Raw genomic sequence first — 19265 nt, 5'->3', positions numbered from 1 at the left:
GGGACCGGCTCCAGAGGTCCCTCCGTTTCATTCCCGCCGCGTTTCTATGGCAACCGGTGACCCTCACCGACGCTTTCGCCTCTCCTGGCACAGTGGTCTTCGAGACTAGGTCAAAGGGTTAACGATTGGCTCAAGGACGCCGAGGAAATACTTATTCGCGGTAACTGACGTTCGGTGGCTTTACGAGCAATACGATTCGTTTCGAGAGTCCGAGGTGTCGAAGAACGCCACGTTTGATTATAATTTAAACTCCTTTTTACGATTGCTTTCCAAAGAGGCGATTTTTGATTTCGAAACACGCTAAGTTTGTTCTCCGCCTTCTATCGACCCGTGGGTATATTATTATGCACCAGAGTTGCACGTCTGCTTTTCTTCCCCCGGCTCTTAGAGCCACCCTTGTTGCGTCTGGGAGCGTAGCCACCCTTACAGCCAACGAATGCCATTCATATTTTACTACTTCCAGTAATTAAATTCAAAGCAACAGCGCAGCCCGGGTCGCATCGGTGCGCTTAGGTGACCAGGTGTGGGTTCAGAGTAGGTTCGTATGCGGACATACGTACGAATCGTAGGTGCGGCAAATCCACGTGTGGATTCACGGCAAAGCTTCACCGGGGCAGCGTCGTTTGTTCAAGAGGATTTCGAGCCTCAGCGGTGTTAAATTCGCCTCTCTAGAATTACGTATACCCAGTGGTTGATCTTTTTTCAGTCGCGGTTAAGTAAGCCAATCTTGAGCCAACTCGAATTCTAACTACAGGTAATAGGAAACACCAGAGGTGATCCTCTTTCGCGGTCAACTTTTACTTCCGGTAATGTTTTTTCTTTTCATCTAAAATGTATACGATTACGCCATCAGCGCCTCGCGAATCCGTCGATTGCTGTTACTAGGATGACTAAAAATGTCGTCGATCGTTCGTGAAATTCGTAAAACATATAACGGTCATTCATACACCGGTTTTAAAAATATTTCAACGGAAGTATCGCGTATCAAACGCATCAAATATCCAAACATTCGAACTAAAATGTACACATATCGCATTAAAAACTGAACATGTAATGCACTGAGTACTGTGTCACATGAATATTGAGTGTAGATGCGGGTCGATTTGTTCGTCGGTGCAGAGAAGCGAAATGTGCTTTGAATGTTTCTCGGAAAAATACATAAAGTATCAAGCTTCCCCTCTGTGCGAGGTGAAATCTAGATCTGCATATAGTATTACAGTGTTTTCCAGTTTCACATTCAGCGACATAAAAATTTTATTTCGTCAAAATAATTCGGTATGACAAAAAAATTATCGAGCCATCATAACCCGGCATACATGCCGTGAGTTTCTATTTTCGTCTCCATAAAACGAGAGACGATGACGTCCAGGACGACTTGCATTATTTTTGAATCAACCTTATCCACGACGATACGAACCTTCATCAGTGCCGAGTCGGTGAAATATTATAAATGCGACAATATTGGATTAGCCAGAGAACTCCCGGAAGGCAGCCCTGAATTCGGCAAGATTTTCACTTCGGAAAGCCTCTTGGGGCCCGTGCAAGACTAAGTCTCGATTCGAGTCCTGGAAAGGGTCCTTCGAGTCGATCCTCGCGGGCGGCGGTTATCGATCACGGCGTGCACATGCAACTCTTTGCGATAACCGTTGAGGGTGTTCGGTTTTCTCGTCGAAAGACCGATATGGTTATTTATGCATCGGTCCGCGGGGAGGCCTTCTGCCTGTATACCCAGGTATGTACCTACTTCGACATGCCGCCGAGGGAGAGGAGGAGTTCCGTGGCTGGCCAACAACTCCCGGGAAAGTTGCCCTCAGGAGTTCCGGGATTTTCCTTCCGAGGTTTCGCTTGAGCTGTAGAAAATCCACGAGTTTGAGGCGAAATCGGATACACGCACCCCCCCTGTGCCGGCGAAATCAACCCCCACGCGGTATATTTCTTCCGATTGTATTTACTCCGCGGCTCGTTTTTTTTTTTTTTTTTTTTTACAGCATACCGGAAGTGCTCGTGAACCGGCGGATCAGGCGCACGTTCTTCACATCCGGACCGCGCAACGCTTCGGTCTGTATCCCTACCCCGGCGTGGTCTGGGAAAATGGTGTAAGGGCCGAGTTTAGTTGCCGGTCCGTGGGGAGAGAGAAGCCTGCGTTCGCTCGTTCGAGGGGTTCGGAATGGTTTAGGCGTATTCGGGGTGGTTCAGGGTGGTTTACGAAGGTTTACGGGGGGGTCCGAACCACCCGAGTCTAATTTACAACGTTTCTGGCTGTGAGCGCTCTCCTGCGGCATCCCTGCGGGGGTGGGATTCGCCAGAGCCGTACGTGCGCTGATTCCCGGCTTCGACGCACCCCCGCCCCCGCTAGGGGTTGCGAAAATTTCCAACTTTCTTCATTTGTCCGAAACGGAAAAACTTCTCTAACATTTTCCCACCAATCCTTTGCCCCGACTCTTCTTCCACTGTCGCACTCGATTTCCGCACTCCCGGAATTCGAAGGTTCTACCGGCACGGTCATTGCAGCCAGTTTGAACACCACGGGGTTAAGAAAAAAATAAAAATATTTAAAAAAAACAAGAAGAAGAAAAACGGTTCAAGCGGTGCTTGCGGAGAGCCTGCGATATATCGGCGATACCGCGGAGGAAGTCCTGGTCCTACAGGTCAGCCGGCCCCGGGGACGACGCGACACCGAATAATGACCGACGCCGCAACCCTGGATTAGCAAATCCCATTCAGGATTAGGTTTACAGCGCGGGTCGCTCTCTTCCGCTGGAGGGCAAAGCTCTAGGCTTGGGCTTAGGTTCAGGACTCGTGGCAGCGTCGATGTTCCGTGACCGTGGCTAAGCTCACCCCGGCAAACCTGGACTTTGGCGCACTTCGCCCGGGTTACGCTCCGAAACACGTATACGAATACCCCAACCACCCGCGGGCCCCGGTCTCCTCGAATATCCATTAAACCAGTTGAGCCGCAAACCAAAACATTGACTCGGTGTTACGTAAACGAGAAAGTGGACTCTGGTCGTTTCCGAATTTAGAATTCTAGGCTGACCTCGCGGCGCGCGATTCTAGTTGGCAGTCAGTCGGGTCACTCAACGTCTGCATTTCGACTCTAATCCCGATGTCGGTGCTCACCTTTCACAGCATTGAACTACGCGCGCTCTTTCGACGTAAACTCAAACAGATATCGTAATACCGAGTTTCCGTTTCACCGACCACAAATCTTTCCTCATATCGTGCTCCTTCCCCGTTCTCGTTCCCGCACGCTTCGAGGAGCAGTGATTAGGGACGATTTCATTTTTCCAATCCCGCACCGCGTATTTCCAGCGCAATAGCCACCGGCCTACCCCTCATTATTATAAAGTCACTAACGAACATCGGGGGCTCTCCCTGAAACCCAACGATCCTCCGACCCTCCAATCTCGCCCCTGGCCAACGGACCAAATCAATTCCCTCCGCACCCCGACAATCGCAAACAAGAGATTGAGCCACTTAATACTTGTAAGTAGCGACGACAATGAACCGCTGCTCGGTCGGATCAAACGTCCGTCAAGAATCTACCGTATCTACCCTCTTATCGTTCGGTACGAATGGCTCGACGAATCAGACTTCATCCGCGATTCGAAACATAACGATAAGTACTCGCAGCAACGGTTGTTATTTTTCTTTTCTTTTAGGTTTCCGCACAAATCTTTGATTGGTTCCTTGAACGACATTCAAAGTCCGCTTTTAGCTTGCAGTTTTGCGAAGCGTAGGTACTACCTCGGTTTTTGTAGTATTTTCCCTTTAGACGGGAGAATTCGCACGGATAATATCAACTCCGTCAATGAACCGAAACGTCACGTTGTGGCAGGTTTAATTGATAGAAATGAGAGTAATTGCGAACAGCAGAGTTAGCGGGAGAAAAATTCGCTTGCACCACATCAGACGAACCTCGAAACAACGAACCGGGGTAAAAACTGTCGATCCTTCTTTTACGCTCGGCCATCATCTCCTCTGACGCGTACGAAGCAAACGGGTGGCAATTTTCAATTTTATTCTCACCCTTTTTCTTCCGTTCATCCGTTGGAAAAATTAATCCATCCACAAAAGCCGTGCACGCATGTGGCTGTAAATGTGTATCACTTTTATACATACGTGTGCTTCCGCAGATAGGCAAATCCGTTTCCCAAACTAAAAGCGAACGCAGCAGCGGGAAATTGTGCTTGTTTTCGTTCTTTTACTACCCGGATTACAACTTTTCCCCTGTTATGCATACGTATACATACAGAATAATCAGCGTCGCGATAAAAAAAATTTCGTAATTAGAAACCGCGTATAAGGTGGTGATCATTTTTAGTATTTCAATTCGTACATCTTTATTGCCTTTCGCGGAATTTTATCACATTTCCAAAAGACTCAATTTACTTAGTGGAAGATCATCGTATCAAAGCTGTACTTTCTGAGTTAAAACCAGCGATTAAACGCGGGAATGACGACGGAAAAATTGATCGTCACGATCGAACGGGTCCTGCAGATATCTGCTCTTTAAATCTGGATCATCTCGCGGGATTTGAAACGATTTTGGTTCGGTTTCATGACCGCCGAGTGTAGGAACATTCGCGCGAATATGTGTCGACTCTTTACTCAACAACTTGCAGCCTGCATGCATTATTCATCATCTCGTCACTCTTCATGGGATAATAGTTTCACCCTTCTCAACTTCCCGTAGTCCGCTATCGATTCGCACACCTGCCATCCCCATGAATCAGTCATAAGTCGGCAATTAATGTCCGGCCGAACTTTATGAAGTTCCGAGTCGTTTTTAAATTCCGAATAAATACTTGTCTCAATCAAATGTCGAGTTTCTTGTCCAAGAGCATCCAACGCCACATGCGGGTCGTCTCTTCGCCGAGAATTCGTGCCGTAGGAATATGCAGATGGGGTTGCCAAATTTCAATTAGGGCGGGTGTATACGTCGCTTTTCGCAAAACACGGCATGTAGGCGCAGATATATATATATAGTATAAATATACGGGCATTTCGTATCCTAATTAACCGGCTCTTTATTGAAGCCAGATTAGCAATTTTGTGGTTTCTCTTCTCCTTTGTCTGCACCGTATAAACTTCCCTCGCGTGGTTATCGCGCCGTCCAAACCCCTTTTCCCCTCTCCCCTCTTCGCCGAGAGTCTACTATTTCCGGTTTAGGGATTTACGATTCAACGAGGAGGGATTAATCTCGTCCTAATCACGCCAGGCTTTGAATATCGCATTGCGCTTACAACAAAACTACCCCGAACAATAATCGCACCCCTTGCACTTCTCAATTATAGAATCGAGATCATCGGGTGATCTGGGTGCATCTCTTCGATCTTTTTCACGGTTCTTTTTTCTTCGGTATTTCCCTTTTTCTCACTCTGCAATGCAATATAAAAGCAGAGAATTTTCGTATTAAGTCGGTCGATGTTCCGAAACAACATGTTCAGGGTATAAAATATGCATTCCATTCCGCCACTGTCCAAAAAGGAATGTCTCACTCAGCTGTATGTTATTGATGGTATTAGCATAGACGCGTATCGCAAATTCTTCCGTCAAGCTACCGTGCAATAAATCCCTCTGCAACACGAACTCTTCAAAGAATAGCTGTGAATCGTTGCGCTAATTGCGATAGCCTATTTTCTATTCAATTCGGGATCGAGTGTGTAAATTAGAGCGTACAGATGATAACGCGAAGTCAAGGTCTTGATCTCGGTAAGCGGACCAAAGGCGACGCTGCATCAGCGGTTGCGTTAATCAATAATAAGGGCGATCCCAGATTTCCATTCAGAATCCAGTACATACCGCGCTTATCGGCATCTCCGTTGTAGACGGCTTTAGTAGCGACCGATTGAATGAGCCGCATAAAGCACGGAGAAACGAGTTCATGAATTAACGGACGCGAGTCATCGAGGATCGCAGTAAAATAGGGTGGATATACCGACTCGGAGTGCCTTGGGTGATAAAAATCAGGGCAGTCTGGGTACCGTCGTAATTAATCGACGATTCGTTAAATCCGGTCCGATAGTTCGATAACGTTTGCCAGGTACGGGTTTCGGGATTAACTCTGACTGACGGATCGAAACGGCTGCTGCGGTATATGAGGAGCTCGAACGATCCGGGAGGATACAGAACAGAACGGGAGGAGAGAAGACGTCGCAAGACCCGGTGAAAGGAAGCTTATATACTCGGATCGCCGCGACGCTCGTATTACGTTACAATCTCCGTTCGCTCCGCGTCCCCCATGCATGCCGTGGTCACTTCACCACTCTGCGCAGACAGAGAGAGGGGCTGCCTTTCCTCTCTTTTCCACTCCCGCGGGACGCAGAGGGCTGCGCAAGGCCGAGATGCAGCTTGCAGCGAGCACAGCGTTGCAAGCTCAAGCTGCGCGGTGCGCCCTGGCATGTCAAGCTCTGGTCTTCGCCGCCACTACAGGTCAGCCTCTGAGCCACGTGACATCCGACCTCCACGGCCTCGATAATGCCTATCAGCTCTACCACGGAACGACACGGAGTAAGGGCGCGGTTAGAACCGCGCTGAACCGAACAGTACGGGGTTTTCCCTGTTACAGGATGGTCGTCTGAACCCGGAGTGAGATTTAGGCAAAGCTTTGTGCAACCCAGATCGCTCGCCTTCGGATCTAAGAACTAAATCGAAATTGGGCTGATGGAGTAGTTAAATGAGGAGATGCGCGTTTTCTGGTTGGGTGATGCGAAGGGATTATACAGCGACCGAAAGTTGCTGGTTCATGGAGTTACGAGGAGAATCCTTTAACGGCACTGGAAGCTTCAGCAGCAATGGTTACTTTTTGTTTAAAGAATCTTGCGTGGAGCATTGTTCGACGACATTTGCAGCATAACCACTTGCGGGAATTCATTTCAAAACAGGGAAGACGATTCGTTGGAAAATTGAACAGAACAAGCACGGAGTGATGATGTAACTTATTTCGGACCCGGTATCAGCTGCTGGATCATTTGCGGAGTGTAAACGAAAAATTTTCCGCGACTTTACCAGCTGGCGCTGCGAGCTTCTCTCTCGGTGTCGCGGCGTTAGGTTCTCTTGGCTCCTATTCCGAGCTTTTAACAAATTAGAAAGCGTAGAAACAAAGAGAGCTGCTTCCTCCGAAGGGGGAGAATCTGCAGGGATCCGCAGCTCCGAGATACCGGGTGTCTTTTCTGCCGCTTCACCGTTTCACTTCACGTCAGACGAGGGCTTCATTGTATTACGATGATTACATATCGATCCGAGCAGCTATAACATCGATCAAGACAAGCAGGTTCGGTTTTTAAGGAAAAGGATCGAGTTACGTTCTCGGCGAAAATCGGCAATACGGTATTTTTTCGAGCTCATAGATCATCTTTTGATCCGCGTCCGTTGTTACGGTAAATCAATGCTCGGAATCACCTAACGAACGATGTTTTGTTGTTATATATTATCACGGCAGGCGCGCAAAGCCTTATACAATATTTTCCGAAGAATGAAAAGTTGGCGAAATTTGGGGCACGCGAGCGAGTTTGTCAAAGGAAAATTAATCAAAAACTTTTTTCTCTTTTTCGTTACATTATATCGTCACCGTTATACATTTGCCGAGTTTCTGATTAGTTTAAGAAGAATCGGTCAACTTTCAGGGAAAAGAATCGAGCGGTGAAGCAATAGCTAGTTATATAAGCTTCTCCCAAAACCACAACAAGTACCTAATTCAGCCGATCGGCATAATCAATAATCCCTCCGTCGCCCCAATTTTAGCTTCACAATTCAGTCAGTTTTGCATTCAAAGTTATACACGTCGTGCGCTTTATCGATTCTCAGATGTGAATTCGTACATTTCTATTACTTTGCGCAGTGTGGACAAATTAACTTCGCTGCTTGATATCAGTTCACGTCCAAACCAAGACCTGTATTTACATTTACGAGCACGTAGCGCTATGCGCGGAAGTTAAAACGATACGAAGAGAGAAATGAAGGGTTACTGTTCTTACATTTGCAGATACATGGTCATATTATTTTTTGCAACCACTATTTTTATCACGGATTTGTAACTTCAGCATGGAGGGAAAAGAACTTAACACTCTGAGTACCCGCGGGTGGACCCGTCCAAAAAAAAAAAAAAAACTAACACTCGTATCGCGGGGAAAAAGACGAGAGTAACAAAAATTGAAATAATGAAAAGAAGTGTCTCGAAGCTCTCAGCTCGGTTATTAACTTCTAGCCAAAACTTGGAACTTGGCCAGTGCGCTGATTTAAAACGGCACAATGCAGTGCGGCACTCCTAAGTTGCACTGCAAATAAGTGTAGCGAGGCATCCACGTAGCTGCAGCGTTTTCCGACGAGGAGAACGAAAACTTATTCGCAAAACGTAACGTTCAAGTGCAGCTGGATGAATTATAATCCTCTAATACGTCGCAAGAAAATCGTGGGGAAATTGCCTGAGCTTCGGCACAAAATTGGCAAGATATATGTGGAGATTAGTTATTTTTAATCACGATTCTTTTTCCGTATACAGGGTGTGGTTTCTACCGAATAATACATGCCGTACAGTGACGTTCATTAAGACCTTCGGCTTTTGGCTAATTTGTTTTCGGTCCGAAATAAAATGCGAGTTCGACTCGATACGAATTACGTGATAATGAGTCCAAATCTCTCACGTCGGCTGTATCGCCAGTCATTGTCACATAATTTGTACAGAATCGTGCTCACATTTTTTTTCGTATAGAAAACAAGTTAGCCGAAAGCGCAAAGAATTAATGAACATTTCTGTAGACAGTTCGCAGAGCAAAAAAAAAAGAAACAAAAGAAGCGAGCTTGCACAGTCTGCAAATTGCATTGTTAAGTTTTTGTCTGTTCGAAAGCAGTCGAGGCGGCTAGATTTGCATTGTTGAATGAGAAGGTAGTCGGGGGTGAAGCGGGCGAGATTATTTACATAGACTCGCGATTCGTGTCTGATCGTGTCATTGAACCCGGTTAACAAAGCACATTGAGTTAAGTATTTTTAATAGGTGACCCAACCAAATTCAATCTTGTTACCGGTTGATCGTACTTACGAACCAACGTTTAACTGTCAGCTGTACGTAATTGATTGCTTTACGAAGTCAACCCCCCGACTTCGCTTCGTATACCCCGTCGTAAATTATAAGTATCTACCCATATTCCCTGCACGCAATATCGATTCTAATAACCTATGCGACTCCAATATTTACCCTTTCAATATATCAATCACAATTTTTTCACCCATGTAATAACGCAACCGTTGAAAAAACGGACCACGCTTACAGTTCATTCGGGATTTGATCGATACCGGATATGAAAATGGGTACAAAATCGTCTCTAAATTAAAACGAAGGAGACAAATGCAAGAAATCAACCGTTTTTAGCACATCGATCCAGAAACTCAACGACGTTGAAAAATTCTTTCTCTCTTTGCCGCTCCTTATTTTTCTCTGAGCCGTTTCGTCCACGTGTCATTATTTTCGCGTTACTATTTCGGTATCGCAACCCTTTGGAGTTAGTCGGAGGGAGAGCTGAAAGCACAGTGGGTGTTTCATTGTGTCGGGGAAAGATACAAGCTGCATTTGTTTTCATTAAAATTCTTCAACAGCACGTATACGTACGTATAGGTATAATAACGTTTCGGGTACATCGATCGTTTATTTTTTTACGTATCCCTCTCTATTTCTGATCTTTCTTTTCTGTGTACCCACACCCGGCTGCTACATTAAGCCCGCAACTGCAGCTACTGCCGCTTCAATAGCGCGTTACTTGCTTTATTAGCGTAGAGTACGCGTGTATTTTTGGAGTCGGTCTGCACCGGACGTCCACCTAAGGCATAGGTCACGTGTATCCAAGCACTGAGGAACGAGTGCACGTGCATTATATATGGGAGCCGGAGCAGCACTCATTGAATGCTAATTTATATCGAAGAGCAAAAAGAAGGTCGAAGGGAAAGTGTTCGAGTTCCAGTGCAGGTAAAAGTCCGTCAAGTGGTTGTGACTGGGTAGTCGAATGGAAGGTATTCGCTGCATCCCTTCCATCCGGTCCACCGATTCGAAAAATACATTTCGAGTAGGCAATTATTATTATATGCACTCGAGCCACGAGAAAATTACCAGCAGGTCGTAAGTTTCTTCGATACGTAAGTTGAACTTCTGAGCAAGGAAACTCGAGAGGGTGAAAATGAAAGGAAGGGTGAAAAGAAAATATGAAGAAAAATAAAAGACAGGCAATAATTACCGCCCTTAGAACTCGCGTAAGACAAGAAGGTATTAATTCGGGGATTACCGGGTCTCGGGGAGGCGGCGGGTGGTCCCTAATAACAGAGACGAATGAAGGGAGAAGTCTTGTTCGGATGGTGGGTGAAGCTAGCAGGTAGAAAGACAAGGGTTAAGCGAGAAATGAGAGAGAAATAGGGCGTAGCAAGGGCGCGGCGCAGGAGAAAATACGCACCTGGTTGGTACATTGGTCCACTGCTAAGGTTGGGGTGTCTCGACGAGTTTTCATTGCACAAAACCACTTAACGACACTTAGATCAGCACCATCATGATTGCCCGCTTCAGAGCCACTGTTGATAACGACGAACGACGACGAGTGTGAAAGAAAAGCACAACAAAAAAAAAACCGTGAACAGGAAGTATATTTATGTATCAGCAACAATAGGGGTGGTAAACAACCATCATCCCATGGGCACTATTTCCGTGGCACAGAATCCAACCGAGCACTGTTGCGGTTCACTGTTTCCGAATTTGGGTTCTCGGATTTAAAGGTATCGGGACCCGAAAAAGCGCCGAAAGGAGAAAAAAGTAAAAACTTTCCCCGTTGCGCGAGACGCGAAAATTTGTCCGAGTTTCGATTCCGTTAAGCGGCACAATTAGCGACGGCGATAATTCTTCGTTGTTCCAGAAGTACGACAACGGCGGTTGGTTTATCGGAGAAAAACCAAATAAAAAGCAAAAAAAAAAATAACAAACAACAAACTAGAGGAACAAGGCGACGAACGAGTCTTTCTTTCGCGTATTTACGGAAATTCGAAGCACTGCGCGCCGATGATTGTAAAGCTTGCGTTAAGGGTGGTGCTTTTTTGCTTCCCTCTTTTTTATATTGTTTCCTTATTTCTTCTTCTCTCTCTCTCTCAACGAGCTTGCGACACGACGGACGTTGCCCTCGGGCAGCAGGCGGTGTACTGAGGTCTGCCTTCGCATTCGACCCGACTCACAGCTGAACACCACAGTGGCGCATGCGCCACTTAACATGGCCGCCGTGCGCCGTCGCTGCTGCCGCTGTTGCGGCCACCGTCGACGTCGTCGTCACCCCCGCCCCCCCCTTTCAACCCCTAAATCGTCGTTCTACACCCCCAAGGCCTCCGCCCGCTCTGGTGGCTCACCCCTGAGAGACGAACCTCCGGGCTAAGACTTCCTGTCAAAGATTCGAATTCCCACTAACGGGCATGCACTGCGTTCCAAATAAATTCCTAAACTTTTATATTCGATTTATACCCCACCGCACGTACTCCTCCAGACGTTCATCTCTGACATGAACTAGGCCTGGTCGATTCTCAGTTTCCTTTGATATGGTAACAACAATTTCTGACAATTTTTTACTTCACCTTCCTCTTAGCGGAGGGGTGAAATTCTCAGAGACGGAGATAACGTAGCTCGTTTCAAGTTACGTTTCGATATTGGTTAGAGCGGAAGAATCCTACGGTTAAATTCCCACTTCTTTTACTACTCGTATCATGTATGTAGCCAGGTAAACGTCATCAATAGATTCCGCGTGCCAGTTCGAAAGTATCGAACGGTAACTTAAACGAAACCGATGAAGAGTTCATCGCTCAACATCAGAATAGTCCACCATGTTTAGCTCAATGATTTTGAAACGATCTAATAAACAAAGTAGAAAATAATTTGCTCTAGATACAGACATATGTCGGGGGGGGGGGGGGGGGGGGGAAGTTCAAGTAACCATACAATAGAAATACCTTTCACTGGTGAGACGCCCTGAGAAATGCTGACGTTTAAAAGGAATCATTAAAAATCACTTGGCAACCGATACGAACAGATAACGTTTTTACTTTCCTGGTCTTATTCTCCGAACAGAATGAACAGACTTTTTCCCTGTATCAGGAGGCGTCGCGTCACCTCGTGTCCCCGGACTGATCCCTAATTGGTTCACGTGATTCATTCGGCGTCGGACGTTCGCTGCGGTCAACTACGATCTCGGAATCTCGTGGAACCCGGGTCTATATCGATAGATTCGATACCCGAGGGCGATCCTCCGTCACCTTCGGTCGATCATCCACCCCAGAGGTTCACGTTGGGTGACGAGGGCCGGAGAACGGGGCCTGAATCTATCGTTCGGATCGCTTATTATGACGACGAGGACCGGTAGCAGCTCACCGCGTCAAGTGTAGGTCGTTACAGAAGCGATCAGATAAACAAACGGGTGAATATTAGAGTCGGACGTAATCAGGCTCTCAGGTGCCTGCGGCTCTGTGTTACAAATGTGACAGGTGAGATGAGGCCCCCGATTGGATTCCTCGCTCAGTCGACGTCGTCCGCAGGGACTCGTGACTCCTGATCGTCGAGATCACCCGTGATTATCAGAAGTATAGCGAGGATGCAGGTCCTCCGCCAGTGCCAGGATCCTAGTAACGACCCTGTAAAAGGGCGCGGCTCACGCCAACGACGTTAGAGACCTTCGGCTCGGAAAGCTCCTTTCCTCCATGCCCACCTCGAACCGGACCCTGAACTCCACCCTGTGGAATCAATTTGGAAAGAAACAAAGGACATTGTTCGTCCCGGGCTAGACGGTGGAAAAAATTACGCGTATCTCTGTGACGTGGAACAATTTCTACGCGGGTTTTACCGTTCGTTGAAAAACTTGAGCGCGCAGCATCTTCGCCGTCGGCTCGGAACGACGATGGGTTGAAAATTCGGAGCCGCTCGGTGAGTAAGTGCGGATAGGTTGAGGATAGAACTGCTTTTAGAGGGTTCTCGGAAGGCTGCGGGTTCCGTAGGTGCGGGAGGGTGCGTGGAAGGGTGAATAATAACGCCTGAAATTCGAGACGCGGAATAAAACGATCTATCGGACGTTGAGGGGCGGAGGGTAGAAGTCGGTCTTGACGTACCTTATATTACACAGGTATCCGCCTCGCTGCAAAGGGTCTTTGCACGCGGAACGCGCGCTACTCTTTCGTACGTTTCTAACCAGCCAGAAATAATACGAGGGAGCGGAGCGCCCGCGCCCCCGTTTTCTTCCCCGTTCGATAAAACGGAATATCCACTGAGGAACAAATGCAGACGACAACCGTAGAACCCGGGAAGGGAAACAGGCTTGCCGAGAGGGACGGAAATTGAGAGGATGAATGAGCGATGAGAGAGACAGCTGGAACGTACTGGAATTCCTCGAACTGAGGTAACCGCCGCAGGAGAGATGAATTTATGATTCAACCAACATTCACCTTCTTTATCGAACCGAAAAAGCGTATCTCTGTCGACCGTACTTCCGGTCGTCAACTTTATCAAAAATTATCACACAGCCATCCGCTTACTCATGTCCATGAGTCCGTGAAACGTTCTCATTCATCGGTTGTTCGCCGAATCGTTCAGAGTATCCGTAACTTCGCTTATCAATTTCACAAATAACGAGTAGCTCGAAGTCTCGACAGTTTCATCTTTACAAGTTTTGTGAAAAACCGGGCCCATTTCACATATATATGCGAACGAATCAACTAAAAGCGATCCCGTTCACTATCGCTCTTCAATTGAACCGAATGCGTAATTTCAGAGCTTTCAGGTCCTGCAAGCTGAACGCCACAGCGTTTCGTTTGATGAGGTACCTACTCGATATAGAATTGGTCAGGCCATCTCGCTCTGTCTGCGTCTATCCTTCTCCCTTACTCTATCTCTATCTCTCTCGCTCGTCCGTCGGTTTCTGGCCGGTTCCCCTTATCACGGTCAGACGTTAGTCTTACGAGTCGGTGCACCGTACTAACTCGGTGTTTAATGACTATGGGAAAGCTGCGTGCCTGCGAAGCTTGCTGTATACATATACGTATGGTATAACTACAGTTGGTTGGCAGAGCCACTTAGCGAGCCCGCGTTTACTTACCATACCCAACATGCAGTCATCAAATAATACCGTCGGCTCTTCCGTTAAATAAAAGCCGTATCGTTCCTCTCCTCTCTTCACTTCGCTTCTCTTCTCGTTATACCCACGCATATAATGTAGGTGCAAATTATTCCCTGAACTTCAAACGTCGCACAAGGTGATTCGCTACTACTGGTTCCAGATAAAACGAGAAATAAAAATTACTTGAGAACGGAAAATCGGTAACAGAATTGGCTGGACATTTTTCTTCCCCGGGCCCGGTATTTCTCCAGTTTCAGACTAGCACAGCCCTTTTTTCCCAGGTAATCCGTTCTACGCGCATCTCAAGGTACGGTTGAAAAAAGCGCGAGGTAAAAGGAGGCCCGGGCTTACTTCGCTCGGCGTCTCCTTATTCCAACGAGGAAAACCTCTCCAGGGTACAGATTACCCTTCCATTCCGCAAGAACTGGTAAAAAACTATAAGAAAGTTTAACGCAAGGTTCGACGGAAAGGGAGGGTTAATATCGGACTCGCCGATAGTGTCGGAATTTGGTATTTTCAACGGGAACCGAGTCCGCCTCTCCGGAATAACGTACCTATACCTGGGCCTAGACCCATTTCGCGTTCTCGTTTACCGAAGTGCGGGGAGCAGCGCTTTAAGCCGAAAGTACTTGGAAAGTTCGGATACCCTGATCGCGGCGAGGCGAGTCGGCTGGCTGGTGGAAAGATGTGCAGTAGGTATAGAGAGGTAAGGGTGGTAGGTTGAGGGTGCCGGATCCTCGAAGAGACTCTGGAAGTTGAGCAAACTTGAATGTTTATCGCAGCTTGGTTTAGAGCGAGCGAGCTAGGCTCCGTCTCTCTTTCTCCGGCTTCGCCACCCAGTTACTTGCTAAGTGGGTTTGAAATTACGTAAATACATGCTAATTAAAAACTACTAACTAGGTAAGCACACACAGCGGGAGAGCTGCGGATGCAATAACTAGTGCCTCGTTCGCTCGCCTCTCCTCTAGCTGCAACTACCACCCAACCTCCCTGAGAACCCACCGCGCCAAAGGCCCTAAGATACACTTTGAAAACGTGCTTGGATACTGCCGTTGCGCGTGTTTAGTCGCATCCGGAAGTCGTCGTGATTCGAGAACCGTATTCTTGCCTTCTCCATTTTTTCCCCAACTCCGAAAAGTCTCTTAGAACTACTGCAACCCGATGAAAAACCACCATCTCAACATCGTCGCTTCATCCCTTTCCTCGCCGCGATATTTGTTGATCGATTCAGGGCAAAGTAGATACGAAACGGAACACTGCAGGGGTTGCCCGCCTGTTTACCGAGCAGATTGCAGACATGATACCTACGTGCGAAAGAAGTTTGACTCGAGGTTACCAACGGACCGAAACGATACATCCAGGGAAGAGATTTCTACTCGAAGAGAAACGCGCGGGTAGTCAGCTATACGTAAGTTGCTCTCGCAATTTGTTGAGGTGATTTTTTTGTTTACCCCCACATCTTTTTTTTTTTGTTGTTGCTGGTTGTTTTTCTATTTCTCCTTCTACTCCTCCTCCTCCTCGTCCTACTCCTCTTCTTCTTTCTTTTTCTATCTTTCCGTACACCGCAGAGAACTTTTGGAAATTGCGAGTCTAGGTTTCGTTTTAAGTTATCGCAAATATTTGTTTGGTGAAGGGTGAAATAAACTCAGTTAGTCGAGGGACTGGCGCGGGTGGCGTCGGATAGTTGGCCTGTGCCAGGGCATCCTCGAAGTTTCTCTGGAATACCAAGTAACCCAGTCGCCGACCCGTCTCGAACGACTCGGCTCCCTTTTCTCCGGTCTCTCGAAAGAGTGGATTAAAAAAAAAAGAAAAAAATCTCAGTCTATTTTAAAGGGCAGTCAATATCGGGTAAGACTCCAATGATTCATCGCAAAGCTGTAGGCAAAAGTCTAAACGGAATTTGCCAAGATACGCTGTAAGTACATATATAGGTGTAAATATGTACGTGAATTTGAGTCGTAAAAAAAGAAAACGAATGAAAAAAGGGATAAAAGCAACCGGAGAAAAAGGATTAATCATTCAAGTTATAACGTAGTTGTGGAGGAGAAAGATGGAGGAGGAAGAGAAGGGGAAAAACGGCTTTCCGCTTGCCTTCCGCTATATCGAACGAATACATTGTATACTACATTCGTACACGCGGTGTATGGGTACTTTTTTCTTTTTCATTTATTTTTATTTTTTTGCCCGGGAAAAAGCGAGCCATTATTTGGAGATTACTCGAGGATTTTCATCAGTTCCGCGCATCGCGTATCCATTTGAGAGTATTTCTGCGTTCCTTATAGACTTGGGGCGGCATTTTACGAGGATGGTTGTTGCAGGGGATCGATTCGAGCGGCGATTTAACCACCCAGTTCCACATCACCTCGGCTCGTCGGTCAGTCGACCTCGTCTGTGTGCAGTTACATACATACAAACACATGTATATATATGTTTAAAGTTCTCTTCGCGAAATCCACTTAACTAACGACGTCTTAGAAGGGGGTGGGGGGGGGGGGGGGAGGGGCTGCAGCGGGACCGCGAGACTGAACGGGGGTTGAAAAATCAGGGCCTCTCGACGAAGGAGAATGGAATCCGAAGAGAATTGGAGGGAGGGAAGGATGCACAGGCGGTTTGGACTGAGGAGCTCTTTAACAAATAGATCTGATTGTCGAGTACAAATTGGTGTAGTGGGTAAATCTCGCGGGAGAGGCGACGTAGGTACGACAACGACCGCAGGGAAGACGGCGACACCGCGAGGCGATGAGGGGGGAGATTAGGGGGGAAAAGGGGGGACTCTGCGTGGGGCAGGGAGGCTGGCTGGATACTATGCTGAATAATGCATGCCTCGGCCTTTCCCATCCGCTATGCTCATTGTCTGTGTGTACGCACGTAATACTTATATGCAGGTAAACGCTTCACCCACACGCACACGTTCCAAGAAGCGTTATTTCCCTACCTCGCCACTTTTTCCAATCGTTTTCATTTTTTACGACCATTGAAGGACCCTTGCATTGACCAACCTTCGCTTCCCCTCCTCCTTCATTTCCCGGCAGATCATTTTTTTTGTACGCGCAGTCGCAACAAAGTACTTCAGCTTTTGTTCGAATGATCGAAAGATCGATGAATGTTTTTTGCCATCTTTTATTAAATTATTTTACCGCATTATCGGGTGTGATTGGACGATAAAACTTAGACTCGAGTTATCGTAGAAGAAATATTGCTGTCAGAATCGTTGTAGTATTTGAAATTTAAGAATTCTTGCTAAGGCTACACGAAATTCAATAAAATTAAATTGCATCTTTCACAAATTTCATTTACATTGCTGATTCGTCGATCCTGTGTATATTAATTTGGCAATCGATTCCGATACTCATTGATGCTCAACTCGCCTTCTTGCAGCTTTGCATGAATATTTGTTTTCATTATTTTCATAACTTCTGATGAATTAAAATTAATATTTAAATTCTGCGTGGCGTTGTATGTATAACTAAGTGAACCAACATATTCTTGGTGGAAATGTAAATGGTTATTGAATTTCAATCACCGAGTATTAACGAATAACAAGTAATTCTTCGTGAAATCCTGAAACTCTCTCTCCTGCAGAATTTTCATATCACAAATTACCATAATTTACTGCATTATTTCTGATCCTATGATACCGATCCCCCGATAGGCGGATATCACGCGATTAGGGGTTGTTTTCGTAGCACTTATAAAGTCCGACGTGCGTCTTAAGGGATTTATAAATTGATCCGAGAGATTCGTCGCAGTTATTCTCTGATTTTTCCGTCAAGGTGCATCTTTTATTTTCTATCAGATCCATCCGCCCGTCACCGATTCGGTCAATAGATCGAAAATAAGGTTGATCCGCTTACCACCACGTCACATCGTACATCTTTCCATATTTTTCCTAGCGGCAAATCCTAGGCAAATACGCAGGATGTAGACACTTACCTGAAACAGAAAAAAACATTGCTTCTTTAGACGGTTTCATTGACCACGGGGCAGTTAATTAGTGGGCTTCGATTCTCATTGTCCGTGTATTTTGGTGGAAAGAAAAGCAGGAAGAAAAATTTCATTTTGTAGTTCGAGCGTATTTCCGACTTAATGATCAGCGGTGAAACCCAAGTCGGAGAAGAGTCGTGTTCATTGCTGCTTCAGGGGAACCTTTCACCTAAACCTTCCGACTTGTCAAAAATTTCGGTACAAGGCAAGGAAGCGAGCGTTGCTTGTAGCTGCGTTTGTCTTTGAGATAAATAAAATTAGTCACTGGCTGCAGGCGGGAGCAGCCTTCTTTTTAAACCGTGTAGCTTCTTATTTACGAACCGGTAACGAGGCAAGATTAACAATATTCATCTACGAATCTCCCTTCTTAACTACCGGTAAATGCAAATCGCGATACGGATAAGGAATAGTAATTAGCCATCGATGATCACGATTCCGAGTAGCTTGAATACGTTTGGAAAACGCTTTAAAAAACGCTTCGTCCCACAACCAAATCACCCACGGCTATTCTTTCACGCTTTCTCGGATCACGAGAAAACCGGGAGAAGAAAATTAGACAAAAATAACAACCGGTATCTGCATTTAGGTGTTTTTTCAAAAAGACCGACGCAACGATCCTAGAGAACATTTCTAGAATGCAGCTCTACGACTTTTAGGACCCTCAGCTGCATAGGCCTATTAATTCACCAGTCCAACGCTAAATTAGTATCTCTGGGGAGCCACGGGAGGAATTAGTGATGGCAATCTTCTGATTTTTCTCAGCGCACGCTGTTAGTCGATGAGAATTCAACAAAATTCGTCAGCTCATTTCTCCAATAACGATACTTATTTCAACACAACTTTGTACTAACAATCACCTACGTATTTCCCTATAATTCTCTCCTCGATCCTTTCTCACCATTTAACATATTTTTATACCGTACTGCTGCCGCGATTAGTAGTTAAAAATATTAAGAGGTATTTTTATTTCTGCCGATGTTCATGTATGTGTCAAAATCGAAGCATCGAAAGAATTGCGACAACATTTCATCATTCTTTCGCTGTAATGCTTGAACTATCAATAACGGTGACATGGAACTGGTCCCAATTGCATTCTCACTTTGATTGAAGAAGAAAGAAAATCCAGTCGCTGTAGCGTGTATTATGCGAGACTGGTATCC

General features: G+C 46.3%; 1 protein-coding gene across 5 annotated transcripts in view; it reads right to left on the bottom strand.

Moving 5' to 3' along the window:
* Window positions 1-19265, bottom strand: part of LOC124184397 (teneurin-m) — a 344914-nt gene that overhangs the window by 103649 nt on the left and 222000 nt on the right. The window contains exon 1 of one of the 5 annotated variants that reach the window (XM_046574037.1): window positions 10441-11140. The exons of the other annotated variants lie outside the window; for them this stretch is intronic. Within the exon in view, the coding sequence (XP_046429993.1) occupies window positions 10441-10453 (13 nt within the window). The 5' untranslated portion in view covers window positions 10454-11140. Of the gene's footprint in view, window positions 1-10440; window positions 11141-19265 lie in introns of those variants that run through there. 5 annotated transcript variants of the gene reach the window in all.

Source organism: Neodiprion fabricii, chromosome 6 (genome assembly GCF_021155785.1).
Source record: "Neodiprion fabricii isolate iyNeoFabr1 chromosome 6, iyNeoFabr1.1, whole genome shotgun sequence".
NCBI classification, from domain to species: domain Eukaryota; kingdom Metazoa; phylum Arthropoda; class Insecta; order Hymenoptera; family Diprionidae; genus Neodiprion; species Neodiprion fabricii.
This window is presented reverse-complemented; position numbering and strand designations above follow the sequence as displayed.